Consider the following 14777-nt stretch of genomic DNA (forward strand, 5'->3'; position numbering starts at 1 on the left):
TATTTATCAAACTCAAATTGACTTGGGCTCTTAAATGAACTTGATATATATAAATGCATATGTATATGTATACAAAATATATAGACAAAACTAATGTGACAAGACAGACCAATTAAATTTATAAAAGGAAACATTAACATTTGTTTAAACATTTCTTTGTTTGCTTTTAGAAAAAGTGAAAAGTTGAGCGTTGCCCCCGCCTGGTTGTGGCTCTTGTTGTACTTGCAGTCATATACATTGTTCAGTGTAGAATGATGAGTTTAAGTTCACCAATTTTACAGTTAATGACCTTTGGAAAGCCTTGCTATCAACTAAAACCCTTCATTCAAGATAAAATTACCATTTGACACGTGTCTTTTTTTGACCATTGGGGAGCATTAGCACCTTTTTGGAGTTTTCATTCCGGACTTATTATCACGAAATGCATTGTCACTATTACTGACTTAAAATACAATTTTAAGTAAAAACTTTAAATACAATTTTATGTAAATTCAGTTTGGTTGTATTTTATATTTAAAGGTAAAACACAGAGATGAATATCTTGAATGATCTATTAAGAAGGCAGATAATCAAGGAAAAAATACATCTGAAAACTCTTTGAAAGTGTCTCATATATAAGAAATTTAATATACAAATGTATATGATTAGTTTGATTTTTTGTAAATATAACCTTCAAAACATCTTAGCTTGGCAAAAAGAAATTGTCTTATGCTCAAAAGTAATGGTAATTTATTGCATTACTTGGTCCAAGTAATGGTAATGTTTCCCAAAATCAAGTAATGGTACTGATACTGCACTAAATTCCAAAGTAATGGTAATGGAATGCATTCCTTTTGCAAAGTTATGGCCCCCAAGCCTGACTTAAACTGAAATTTATAAGTTTCGATCATGGTAAAGGATTGTGGAAGCATAATAATTCACTTTTAAAAGATTTAGATTATCTGAAGGAAATCAATAAGGTAAAACTATCATTCAACATGCTGTTCCGATATATATAAATATGAAAATATTTTAGATATAGATCCGTCAGACTTGTAATAAACAGTAAATGATCAGCTATTAGTGATACCTAATTAATGGAAATTAGAGGAAAATCTATTTCATATAGTTCATATAAAAAGAAAGAATCAAATAAATAAACAGAAAATAGACATTTAAGAACAGATTGAAAATTCTGAAAATTCATTTTCTGCTGATAAAGTTGAGCAATTAAATAACTTAAAGAAAGGAACTAAATAAAATACAGAATGAAAACAAAAAAAAAAAGGTTTTATGATCAGATCAAAAGTTGATTGGATTTTTGATGGTGAAAAATCAAGACAATTGTTCTGTTATTTAGAAAGAAATAATTATACAACAAAAACAATTTTCAGTTTAATTAATGATGATGGAATAGAAATTTCAAATCAGACTGACATTCTATAAGAAATCTCTGCATTTTATTCCAAATTATTTTTTACAAACAACATAGAAAATTATAATGATACTTTAAATATTTTATTAAAAACTTAACTTTTCCAACATTATCCAATAACACTAAATGAGGTGTAAAATATGTAAAAAAAAAAAACATGGCTACAATAAAAGTCCAGGCACTTCTGGCTTTAATGCAGACTTTTATAAAGTTTCTTGGAACCGTATTGGTATGTTTGTATGTAGAGCTTTAAATCATGCTTTTTCATCAGGATCATTGTCACTAAAGCAAACTCAAGGAATCATTACATGAAAATATTTAAAAAACTGGCGACCAAAAACTCTGGATATATATAGGATCAGGCTGCATTGCAAATCGTTTAAAGAAATTTTTAGATAAACTAGTTAGTAAAGATCAAACAGGCTTTATAGTCAAAAATACTAGATTAATCTATGATATCATGAACTACACAGAAAAAAAGATATTCCTGGTTTACTCCTCATAGACTTTGAAAAAGCTTTTGACTCATTATCTTGGATTTTTGTGCTACAAACTTTAACCTAATCTAAATTTGGAAACAATATTAGAAGATGGTTCAATATATTGTATAAAGATAGTGTATCAACAATAAGTCAATGTTGTTTTCTTTCTGACTTTTTTTATGCCACCGCAGCATCTGCGATGCGGTGGCATATAGCGATTCACCTGTGTGTGTGTGTGTTTGTTTGTGTGTGTGTGTGTGTGTTATATAGATTATATAGTGAACTTAAAAAATCTTCTTGTGAAAAACCAGTAGTCCAATTTCAACCAAACTTGGCAGGATTGATCCTTGGGTGAAGGGCTTCCAAAGTTGTTCAAAGAATTTCATTCCATGCAGAAATCTGGTTGCCATGGCAACCAAAAGGAATTATAAGAACAAATTTAAAAAATCTTCTTGTAAAGACCCAAAAGGCCTAGAGCTTAGATATTTTGCATAAGGCATTGTCTGGTAGACCTCTACCAAGATTGTTCAAATTATAGCCCTGGGGTCAAAATCGGCCCCGCCCCGGGGTCATTGATTTTCACTATATGTACATATAGTAAAAACTTAAAATACCTTATTGTAAAGACCAAATAGCCTAGAGCTTAGATATTTTGCATAAGGCATTGTCTGGTAGACCTCTACCAACATTGTTCAAATTATAGCCCTGGGGTCAAAATAGGCCCCGCCCCGGGTCATTGTTATATAGATTATATAGTGAACGTAAAAAATCTTCTTGTGAAAAACCAATAGTCCAATTTCAACCAAACTTGGCAGGATTGATCCTTGGGTGAAGGGCTTCCAAAGTTGTTCAAAGAATTTCATTCCATGCAGAAATCTGGTTGCCATGGCAACCAAAAGGAATTATAAAAATAAATTTAAAAAATCTTCTTGTAAAGACCCAAAAGGCCTAGAGCTTAGATATTTTGCATATGGCATTGTCTGGTAGACCTCTACCAAGATTGTTCAAATTATAGCCCTGGGGTCAAAATCGGCCCTGCCCCGGGGTCATTGATTTTCACTATATGTAATATAGTAAAAACTTAAAATACCTTATTGTAAAGACCCAAATAGCCTAGAGCTTAGATATTTTGCATAAGGCATTGCCTGGTAGACCTCTACCAAGATTGTTCAAATTATAGCCCTAGGGTCAAAATCGGCCCCGCCCCGGGGGTCATTGATTTTCACTATATGTACATATAGTAAAAACTTTAAATACCTACTTGTAAAGACCCAAAAGGCCTAGAGCATAAGGCATTGTGTTGTAGACCTCTACCCAGATTGTTCAAATTATAGCCCTGGGGTCAAAATCGGCCCTGCCCCGGGGGTCATTGGTTTTCGTTATATGTATATAGTAAAAACTTTAAGTAAATTTCTTCTAGCAATTGACAAATGCTAGAGGTTAGATATTTTGCATGAAACATTGTGTAGTGAACCTCTAGCAAGATTGTTCAAATTATAGCCCTGGGGTCAAAATTGCCCCCGCCCCGGGGGTCATTGATTTTCAATATTTACATATAGTAAAAAATAAAAAAATCTTATTGTCTGTAGGTACAAGGTACAAGGCTTCAAAAACTTAAAATACCTTCTTGTAAATGCCCAAAAGGCCTAGAGCTTAGGTATTAATGCGGTGGCATAGCATTTTTCTCAAATGCAATCTTGTTTTTAAATTCAAAGGGGCTGTCGTTAAGTTGTTACATCTTTATATGCCCGAAAGAATTTCGGGCATATTATGTTATACCTCCTGGCGTCCATCCGTCTGTCTGTCCGTTAGCAATTTGGTTTCCGGAGCATAACTTAAGTTCCATGTGGCCAACAATATTCAAACTTCATAGGATGATTGTCCATATTGGGTAGAAGACCCCTATTGATTTTGGGGTCACAAGGTCAAGGTCACTATTGCCTTTAAACTGAAAACAGTTTCTGGAGCATAACTTAAGTTCCTCTTAGCCCACAGTGTTCAAATTTCATAGGATGATTGTCCATATTGGGGAGAAGACCCCTATTGATTTTGGGATCACAAGGTCAAATGTCATTATTACTTTCAAACTGAAAACAGTTTCAGAGCATAACTTAAGTTCCATGTGGCCCACAATATTCAAACTTCATAGGATGATTGTCTACATTGGGTAGAAGACCCCTATTGATTGATCATATACCCAAATTTCGGTTAACGTTTAGATACTTGCCAAATTTCAAATAATGTTCGTGTATCCATTATTTTTATGAAATAACCCATACCTTTATATTTAATATATTCTTGTATTACATTTTTTTTCTTCAGCAGAAAAGTTATAGCTTACTATTTTCCTTACTTTAAGTACTTATATTCAGATTGAGACTTTTTGCAGGATAAGTAAAATGCCATATTCACAACAACAACAACAGTAACTGTTATCAATTTATATGGAGAGAAGAAAGAGTATTGTTTGATTCCATTACACATTACAATGCATGTTAGTAATAAAATAGACAAAAACAGAACCCTGAAAGAAAGTCCAACACAGAAAAATGAAAATGTTGCCGGCTCGATTTGATTGAGTCTGTCCATGGGCGGTAGAGGTAACTGCAAGCTACAATCCACGCCTCCTAGCACCGGCTTTTAAAAGCAGACTTCAACATTTAACATGAACTGGTACACTTTAGATTTTTTTAACATCTGTAGATGTGTTCATATGGCGATTATCATGGAACCTTCAATGTGACACGTTACTGCCATTCCATGAAAAGCGACATATTATCCCCCAGGTTTAAAATTGCATGTGCTCTAAACGAGAATACAATGGGTGAAACTAAATACAATGGAATTTTAAAAGGGGATCGGAGGTTATGAAGCCTGCATATCACAGATAAGTTGTCAAAAGACACAATTAAAAAGCAGGCAACATATACCCTAAGGGTGATTAGTATTCAAGTTAGAAATACTGCAACCTTAAAACTTATTTTAAGTTGGAATTTACATCTATAATAATGTATTTTGTATCTTAGAGTTTGTTACTTTTGGTTTTCTTGGATTTTAAGTTTCACTGACATTGAGGTCATGTGAAAACATTCCTGCTCTGCTGTAAAGAAAGACACCAGATACCCTTTGTGAAACATTTCAGATATGAGCGGGCACCTGACTAAAACCACCGACCTCACGTAAACTAGCTTGATAGATTCCTCACAAACAATTATTCCAGCGCCATGACAGGATTTCAACCACAGCAGTAAAGGAAAGATTATTTAAAGTCGGCGACCTTATCCCGACTCTGCCACTAATATGTACCTTCACAAGGCTCTATGGAAAAGATAGTGTAATTGTCTGACCTTAATATCTTTCAATATTATTTTCCTTTACAGAAACATGATAACTTTTTACATCCTGTCTGAAATAAAAAATAATAATAAAAAACTACTTTTAATTTAATAATGACAAAATAATCCTCACTTCAACAAAGACTTAACATTCAAAATGACGCCAGGGTCACGATCTGATTTGAATGCTTTTTGGTTCGAGAGAAGAAACATTGCCTTTTTAAAAATCTACATTTTTGGTTTTCGTATCCCAGATTGCAACCGAAACCATTTGAACAACTTTGGTAGAAATTCATGTAAATTTCATCAACTTTTGGTCAAGTAGTTACTGAGTGGATGAGATTTGACTCATATGTGTACGACAGACGGACGAATAGACATCGGATCAATAAGCTGACAAGTTGAGTCTATGTATCATTCATACATTTTACAAGTATATATAGAAAATATCGAGGTCTAAGCAACAAAATCGAATAAATATCGCTAGATCTATGCTGTAACCCTGCACAATTCACCTCGTTCTATACTGTAACATTGTTTATTTTTTCAAACGCATTTGACGAAGAGGAAAATAGATTAAACTGGTCGTTTACTTTTACTAACGTTTCTAAACACAAAGGACTGACGTTTTGTAGGTTTACTTTTTGTAGGCATACTTTTAAAAATAATGTCGGAATACCAGAAAAATGCGTTGGTCTCTCGATTCGAATTTTCAAATAATCCTCCTTGAAAATTCTATACTGTAACCGGAAAGCGCGATACTGTAACACGTTCCCTACGGTGAGTATGAACCGGAACAAAAAATCATAACTGTCTTCCCCACAAAATCATCCTCAATCTTGAAAATTCTATACTGTAACCGGAAAACGCGATACTGTAACACGTTCCCTATGGTGTATTACAGCCATGATGAGATAGATGTTAATATAATAAATATATACAGTGTTTACTTAAACAGCTGAATTAAAATTTCCAAACATTTATGATAACATCAATCATACAGATAATGGGAAAATGTGGGTTGAAAGTTGCTTCAGTACTATCTGTTTAATTCTGTTTTGGATTTTAACAAATGTTAAATGTTGTTCTTCTAAATTTAAGCGTCACAGGTAGTGTGTGTCTCGTGAAAGTAAAGCTCCGCCCTCTTGAATTTCCATTGGTTGATTGATTTATTTTGTAATGAAATATGGATGTGTCTCTCGCTATCTTCTGTTTGTTTTAGATAGTTTAATGCTTGTTTCCTCATTTCTGTGTGACATTGTTCGCCGACGTTGCGTATTTTTGCGATAAGGCCGCCAACACTTCCCACTTAGCGCTAAATCAAATATTAGTTTAATCATTTAAACTAAAGTTTGCTTTGTTTTTAATCTTAATGGTCTAGGTGACATTTACATAATAGAAAATTCGTTTACATTTGTGCATGCCGACATCTTTAAGAAAGGAACTATACTGGATCTATACATTGACAACAGGTCTTAATGAATGTACATAGAAAAATATTTTGGTAGTTTTTAGACTTTAAATTATTTAGAAAAAGAGTTTGTTATTAAATTTAGGAGTAAAAGTGTATATATGGAGGGAATAAATCTCCATCTACCTTCTGTCATTCCGGATTCATACTACGATATTTCAACCCATAATGCTGCGTATCACCCATGCATAAATGCAACAAATTCTTCATGGACTTCTCGAGAAGATAGAGTGCGTGCTTACCAACCACTAAACAACGAGTTTGAACCTGAGACACGGTATCCGACTGGTAACACGGGACGACATGGTTGTCAGCTGGAATCTGTCGATCAAGTCAATCATGGGGACGATAGAAATCCGAATACTCTTCAAGAAGGTAAACGTTTCGTTTCTAAGTTGCTTGTCTCGAGTTTGTTAGAATAAATATAATACCGAGATCATTAATGTAATAAGATGATATAATAGGTATACCACGGTGCATATCCATATCGGTACCCTCTTTGCGAAATCTGCTGAAACGGTACCCTCTCTGAACATGCACAGGTCATTCTCTGCTAAAAACAAACCAGCGATGGATACCAATCCAGTAAAATTTCATTGTAATAAGGAAAGGAGGTATATGTCACGTAGAAAATATGTATACCACGGAACACTAGGATGTTTTATTTATGTACTGATTTGTCATGTGCCCGATTTCATGTACTGCAACTTCATAATAAGCTACAAAAATCGACATGTCTTGCTTCGCCCATCACCTCGACATATTTTTCGGGCTGAAATGAACCTGTGGCTTGATTATATATGCATCATACATATTTAATATGTTCATATACATATCATCTTCGGACAAATGGCAGTATATTGTCAAAAATAAATGTAAAATTCATAAAAACACCATACTTTCGGTTTTGCAGCGGCACGGGCTACCTCTCTTCATTTGAATTTTTATATCACAGGTATCCAAGGCATACTTATGCCGATTGCTAAATAACGATTGATTGATTGATATAATTTACAATTCAACATTCCGCTAAGCAAATTTATTGATGTCGACATTCTAAATACCCTTTGATTGAATTTTCCTTAATTTACTTCGTAAAAAAATACTTTAAGCTTAAATATGTACACTGTAAGTGGCTTTCGGTGAGAAAGCTGGGTATATATGATACCGGCAATGAAAGTTAGACAAAATATTCGTATTTCATTGAACTTACAAAATATGGCAAAAAAGTAAAACACATTAACAAAATATAATTATTTACAACAGCTAAAGTACAAAGTCGCTAGTAATTGGAGATATACATAATACAAAAATATATTAGTTAATTTCCAGTGTAAGTAATCTTGGTATTTCACTGTTCATACTGATAATGGTCAGAAAATAACTGAACTGTTAATTATGAGATTTTGCTGTTTTTGTTTTTATCTCGAGCACATTTATACAGCAAAATATTTGTTTAAAACATGCATAGTTTAAGTGAATCTTTTATCATGTTTTGTTTGCAATAAAACTGTTGCAATAAAATTTATTATACATGTACAATATACATATTGTATTGTTTTCTAACTAGAAATTTTTCGAGGCACTTCTCCTTAAATGCATGAATCACTAATACAATACCTTTCAATATAAGAATATATTGTACAGTGAAGAAAAAGAACAGTTTAAAAACTAGGCATTAACAAGTAACCATTCAGATCCCTTAAATATGCCTGAAAATTAAGGGCCAATTTGGGTCCCAATTTTCTTTTGGGGATCCCTTCAAAAGTGTTTATTTATTTTTTATTTACATGATACTGAATGCTAAAATAATGTTTTACCTTTTTTTGGCAGATCTCTACCGGAACCATATATTGCTTTGCATATCCTCATGTTGTATCTATTATACCTTGAGTGGAAATAAAGTTATCTGTCTATCTGTCTGTCATTTACATAGATTTATTTATTTATTTATTTATTTATTTATCTATTTATTTATTTATTTATTCATTCATTTATTCATTTTGAGATCCATTTATCACAATAGTGTGACAGAGAAGGACAGTGTAGTTTGAATCAATTATTAGACAGGACTGACTTTGAGAATTTGGCTCCCTATAAGATGCTAGAGGCATTTTGTAGTACAAAATTCTAGCGAAACAATTGAGGGAAACCATAACTTTTGCTTTATGTGGAAATAAATTCGAATATAGTTACTTTTCTATATAAACAAATAGAAGATTTCTTAATTGACTAGACTAGTTTATTAAGTTTTCATAAAAAGTTAGATGGTTATTTGACAGCAGTAATTACAGAAAATCGGATAGCTTTCAACATCCGGATACTGGTACACTTTGTAAAAACAATCATTCTGTGCAATAGATTAACGTAATATTAAGGTATGCTGAATCCGGTAAAAGTGGATACCAAATTGAAAAACTTGATCTTGACCATTGAAATGGCCATTTGAAATGACCACTAAAATGGGCGCCAAATTTCTTTAACATGAAATGGATGATATATCAAATGGATGGCCGAATAATCCAAGTTGGTGGACATTTTTCTATAGGCCAATATAATACTAATATAGAAGTAATATTAAAGATAGTACTGAAAAATTTAAGGCATTTAAACATAAGAGACCTGTATTTAGGGTTTACGCCGCGAACATTTCACTCTTCCCTGCCCTATCTGCTTGATATAGGGCTTTCATGTATTTTATCTGGCACTCTATGCAAGCATATAACTTGACTACTCAGATTCCTACTGCGTATGTGTGAGGAGGTTAAACATGTGCATGCAAAATATACATTAATTAAACCCAGATAGCAGACAGTAGTTGGCCCAACGTTGGGCCAATTACATTTGCTTTGTTGGCCCAACACATAATGCCAACGTTGGCCCAATGTCAATTTGCTAATTGGGGCAACGTTGGGCCAACGATTGGTATATGGTTGGCCCAACGACTGCTTTCCTACTCTTATCATTGGCCCTCCATTGGCCCAATGACTGGTTTTCCTTCCTATCGTTGGCCCTCTGTTGCCCCAACAACTAATTTCCCTTCTTATTGTTGGCCCCACGTTGGCCCACTGACTGGTTTCCTATAATAAACATTGGCCCTTCGTTGGCCCAATGCCTTATTTTCTACTATCTAAGTTGGCTCTCAGTTGGCCTATCACTTTGTTTCCTACTCTTATTGTTGCCCTCCATTGGCCCAATTACTTGTTTCTTACTACTAACGCTGGCCCTTCAGATGACAATACCAGAACAGCAGATGTCTCCTAGAATTCAGAGAGACCGTAAAATAAAAGAACATAAAATATTCTAATAACTACAATTTATTTCTAAATGTTGTTCATATATCATTTTCATTTTCTTCTCTTTGTTGTTGCAACTTTTTAGCCAGTCTCTTCCTCCGCCCGCCTCCCCTATCCTTGGCATATCTTAGCCACTCCTTCATTGTCTTCTCGATTTCATTATGAGTAGACCCCTGTCTACTTCCTCTTACAGCATCTGAAATTTATACAGTTTACTGATTTTATTTAACATACACTACTAATTAGAATTTACTAGTTTAAAGACAAATAAAACTGAAAAACTGCAAACAGAGCTAAGGGATAAGACTTTGATAGTAAGGAAATATTTTAAATTACAAGTCAATAGATTTAATAGTTATAGAGATATTTGACATAATTAAACATTTTAACCTAAAATTTTCAAGTTAAAAAGAGGAATAATTCTGTCAAAATGATGATCATTTACAACACAAGAGGCATATCTTACACCACCAACGGTGAAATCAACTTTGAAAAAGTAAAAATACAAACCTAATATGACTGTTTTAAGTCTAAGTTTTTCGAGCCTTTTCCAACCCAGTTGTATTCTAGGGCAACTTCCTGAGACAAAGTGTGAGACATAACACGGCGAACATTGCTCTCCACACTATCTCTCCAACTGGGACATACCAGCCTCCAATTAGACATAAATTTGCTGTATTGAAATGAAATAAAAACAATTTTGCAGTCGGGTAAAGTAATTTTGTGTTTTATGCGAAGTTACACTTTAAATTAAATTTACACACAAAATTTCGTATACCACTACCAAACATATTAATATAAATTACCTATTTATTACTCAGAGCAGATTGTATGAGCTTAACAGTGCTTAATTGTTAGTTTGTCAGTTTGTACTAACTTGCAACTTATCAAAGATTTTTTTGCAGTTATCACAATAAATTTAGATGTAAAATTATGCACATATCATATTTTAAGCTGATTAACACTCAGATATATTAAATGGTTTTAATTTCATTACAAAAATCAAATTCATTCCTGAAAACATCAAAGTATTTTCCATTACCAATCGCCATTTCGTATTAATCACATGACCTGGTCACGTGGATAGTATAACAGGTTTTAAAACACTTATTCCGTGCAGGTTTAAATACATTAATATATTAGAAGGGTTTATTTTAAAGATTAAAGTAAAAATAACTCTAGATCTACTTACATTTTTCAGTGTTGAGAAATTGCAGTCTAATTCAAATTTATTTAATATATCTGTAAACACGTCACGCAGCTCGAAATCAAGGGAGGGGAACGGATGGGTAGTGCCAAAATGATCCTATTTCCATTCATTGATTGCATAACCAGAGGGTTAATTAGAGTTTAGAGTGGAAGATTCCGGAGGTTTATTGTAAACATTTAGGATGGTTAAATCTATTTCAGAACATGTATAATTGCTTTTTAGATTATACATCAGATCTTCAAGATTTCTATAGATCTATATAGATACATCCCCTACTACTGCATAGCCTGGGCTTTGGTCATTTCTAGACTCACAAAGTAATTATTTCTTACGTACATTTCTGATTTAATTTATATGAGTATTTCTTGAATGTGACAATATTGAAACATGGCTTCAAAAAAAACTTTATAAACTTTAGTCTTTATATACTCATTGTAGTGTACTGTTTATATACAGTAAAATATCTACATGCATATATGTGTTTAAAAAAATAAATTTTGGGTCAGGTGCAGTAATATATTTGACGAAAATGTATCGTTGGTCAAACGTTGGCCCAACATCTGTTTTAAAGTACATATTTATCGTTATTGGGCCAATGCAGAAATGTCGCTGGTGTTAACTTATGGTTGGTTCGACGTTGGGCCAACAACTGCATTTATAGTACATGTTAATTAGTGTTGGGCCAACCATGGCCCAACCACATTTCCTTTGACGATTTTCCCCGGGGTTGGCCCAACCCACGCATTTTAAAGGAAGGCCCCTTTCTCTAGTATTTGGGTTTTTTGATGCTCTTTTTTTGTTACGGTCGTCGTTTTTTGTTTTTCTGTATCGGCCTGGTTTCTATACTTTTGTTGTCAATTTTGTTTTCGGTTCATCTCTTTTTTCGGTCGCCGCTTTTTCTTCTTTTAGGGTTTTCTCTTTTCGTTCTTTCCGTTCACTTCATCTTTTCCCAAACTCTATTTTCTGTAATCGCCCTGGTTCCGTTTTTTTGTTGTAATTCTTTGTTATTGGTCCCGCTCTTTTTTTTCTTTTATCAATCCCTCTCCGTTTTTGTTTTTCTATTTGGGCCCCTTTTTCTTCTGTCATGGGTCCGACTTTTCCCCCTTTTTGTTGTCAGTTCTGCTGTTTTTATCGGTCCCTGTCTCTGTTCTTCTGTTATTGGTCGATTGTTGTCAGTTCTTGTGTTCACGGTCCGTGTCTCTCTTCTTCTGTTTTCAGTCCTCGTCTCTGTCCTTCTGTTATCGGTCCTCGTCTCCGTTCGCTTGTTGTCAGTTTTTCTGTTATCGGTCCCTGTCTCTGTTCTTCTGTTATTGGTCGACGTCTCTGTTCGCTTGTTGTCAGTTCTTGTGTTCACGGTCCTGTCTCTCTTCTTCTGTTTTCAGTCCTCGTCTCTGTCCTTCTGTTATCGGCCCTCGTCTCCGTTCGCTTGTTGTCAGTTTTTCTGTTATCGGTCCCTGTCTCTCTTCTTCTATTATTGGTCGACGTCTCTGTTCGCTTGTTGTCAGTTATTGTGTTCACGGTCCATGTGTCTCTTCTTCTGTTTTCAGTCCTCGTCTCTGACCTTCTGTTATCGGCCCTCGTCTCCGTTCGCTTGTTGTCAGTTTTTCTGTTATCGGTCCCTTTCGCTCTTCTTCTATTATTGGTCGACGTCTCTGTTCGCTTGTTGTCAGTTATTGTGTTCACGGTCCCTGTCTCTCTTCTTCTGTTTTCAGTCCTCGTCTCTGTTCTTCTGTTATCGATCCTCGTCTCCGTTCGCTTGTTGTCAGTTTTTCTGTTATCGGTCCCTGTCTCTCTTCTTCTATTATTGGTCGACGTCTCTGTTCGCTTGTTGTCAGTTATTGTGTTCACGGTCCATGTGTCTCTTCTTCTGTTTTCAGTCCTCGTCTCTGTTCTTCTGTTATTCGTCCTCGTCCTCTGTTCGCTTGTTGTCAGTTCTTGTCTCCGTGCTTCCTTCTGTTATCGGTCGTCGTCTTCGGTCTTGTACTTTTGGTACTTGTTTCCTGTTCCGTTAAGGTCTTCTCTTGTATACTATGGTTGCCGTCATTCTGTGTCAATGTCCTGGTTTTGTCAGTCTTGTAGTCATTTATTCGTTCAGTGGAGTAGCGGGGGATCGAACTCACGACCCCTTGATGTGTAGGCAGACAGTGTTACCACTGCACCATAGCGCCCGCTCTGAATAATAACCATTTTTGAAAGTCCTTTATACATAAAATACTATTTCAATGGCTAACAAAAGGTGTATTACAATTATATTTTAACACCTCTACTATGTAGCCAACCCACGTGACTTTTATATATGGTCAAAGTAAATATTACTCGATTTATTACAAGTAATATTTTTATAGATAACTTTGCTGTTACTTTAAGATATCCTGGATTTATTGGAGGGTACCCGGAATTCTAATGTATATCAAAATTAATGATGTGATAATCTTTTTGTAGAATTTTCTCAAAACCGTGACTGAATTCCAAAATTTTCGAGAGCTGCCATGGTAAAGCAAGCACACATAGCAATCATCCGGTTTCAGACAATGTATGACTCGATGAAAATATGGTGTTGTTATTGTTGTTGTTGTTTTTAACTTTAACTTTAAATTTCAAATTAAATAGTCACTTATTTTTAAACAAGATTGTAAACATTTGGTGTTTTCTGTATATTTTGTTAAGAATGTGATGAAGTATACACTTCTAAGTTTAAGATGACTTTTTATCCATCGTATACCTTAATGCAGTTATAATTGAATCTAAAAAATGAATTATGCAGACATTATTTTCAGCAGAAAACAACAAATACAAACAAAACCACACACAAAAAACTTAAATGCAGCATACATGTGTAATGTTCACAATGTGCTGAAAAACGGCTCTTTATTAATTTCAATATTTCAGCAAGTTACACATTTTATAAATGAATGGACAGAAATGTTGTTGTAACCATTTAAAAAGTAGGATTTGTAAAAAATTTTTAAGTTGGCTATTTTTACCTAATTTGCTCAACACTCAATTAACACATTTTTATAGATAAACCTGAGGTAGAAAACAACTTTCACAGATTGAGATAGAGCCATAATGTCATAGATATTTGGGTTACAACAGGAGTTTTTGATCCTGATAATGTTTTAAGTAGGATAAACATATTCTTAAAATTTTGTACTGCCTTAATTCATTTTTTTTTAAATACGTGCAGTTATGTTATTATTATGTCTTTAGTTAATAGTTTCTAGAGAAAAGCCTTAACAAAGGTGGTATCTTTTATTTTATATATAAATTTTATAATGTGTCACATGTCGCCTTTAAAAAGATTTTTGTGGTGATTTTGCGCATACTTAATCCCGCTTTTGCATGTTGGAACAACATTTTTTTTATTTGTTTGTATACACAGGCTAATTGCTTATTTTGTATAATCTTATTTTATTGACCTGTAAATTATGAATACATTACAGCACTCATTGAAATATTAGATTCCACTTCGATTTCGTTAGTAAAGTTTACGCGAATTAATAGAGGATATTTGTTTGTTTGTGTGTAAGATGAAATTTTATTTCATCGAGTGGGCTTTAAAAACAGTA

General features: G+C 33.9%; 1 protein-coding gene across 1 annotated transcript in view; it reads left to right on the forward strand.

Annotated features, from left to right (window-relative positions):
- Positions 1 to 5724: 5724 nt before the first annotated feature.
- LOC132743298 (DNA-binding protein RFX6-like) overlaps positions 5725 to 14777 on the forward strand; it is a gene marked incomplete at its 3' end in the record, with an annotated part of 61054 nt that continues 52001 nt past the window's right edge. Inside the window, 1 exon segment of the mRNA XM_060731837.1 lies at positions 5725 to 7077. Coding sequence (XP_060587820.1) covers positions 6804 to 7077 — 274 coding nt within the window.

Source organism: Ruditapes philippinarum, unplaced genomic scaffold (genome assembly GCF_026571515.1).
Source record: "Ruditapes philippinarum isolate M1 unplaced genomic scaffold, ASM2657151v2 ctg547_1_1_1_1, whole genome shotgun sequence".
Classification (NCBI taxonomy): Eukaryota; Metazoa; Mollusca; class Bivalvia; order Venerida; family Veneridae; genus Ruditapes; species Ruditapes philippinarum.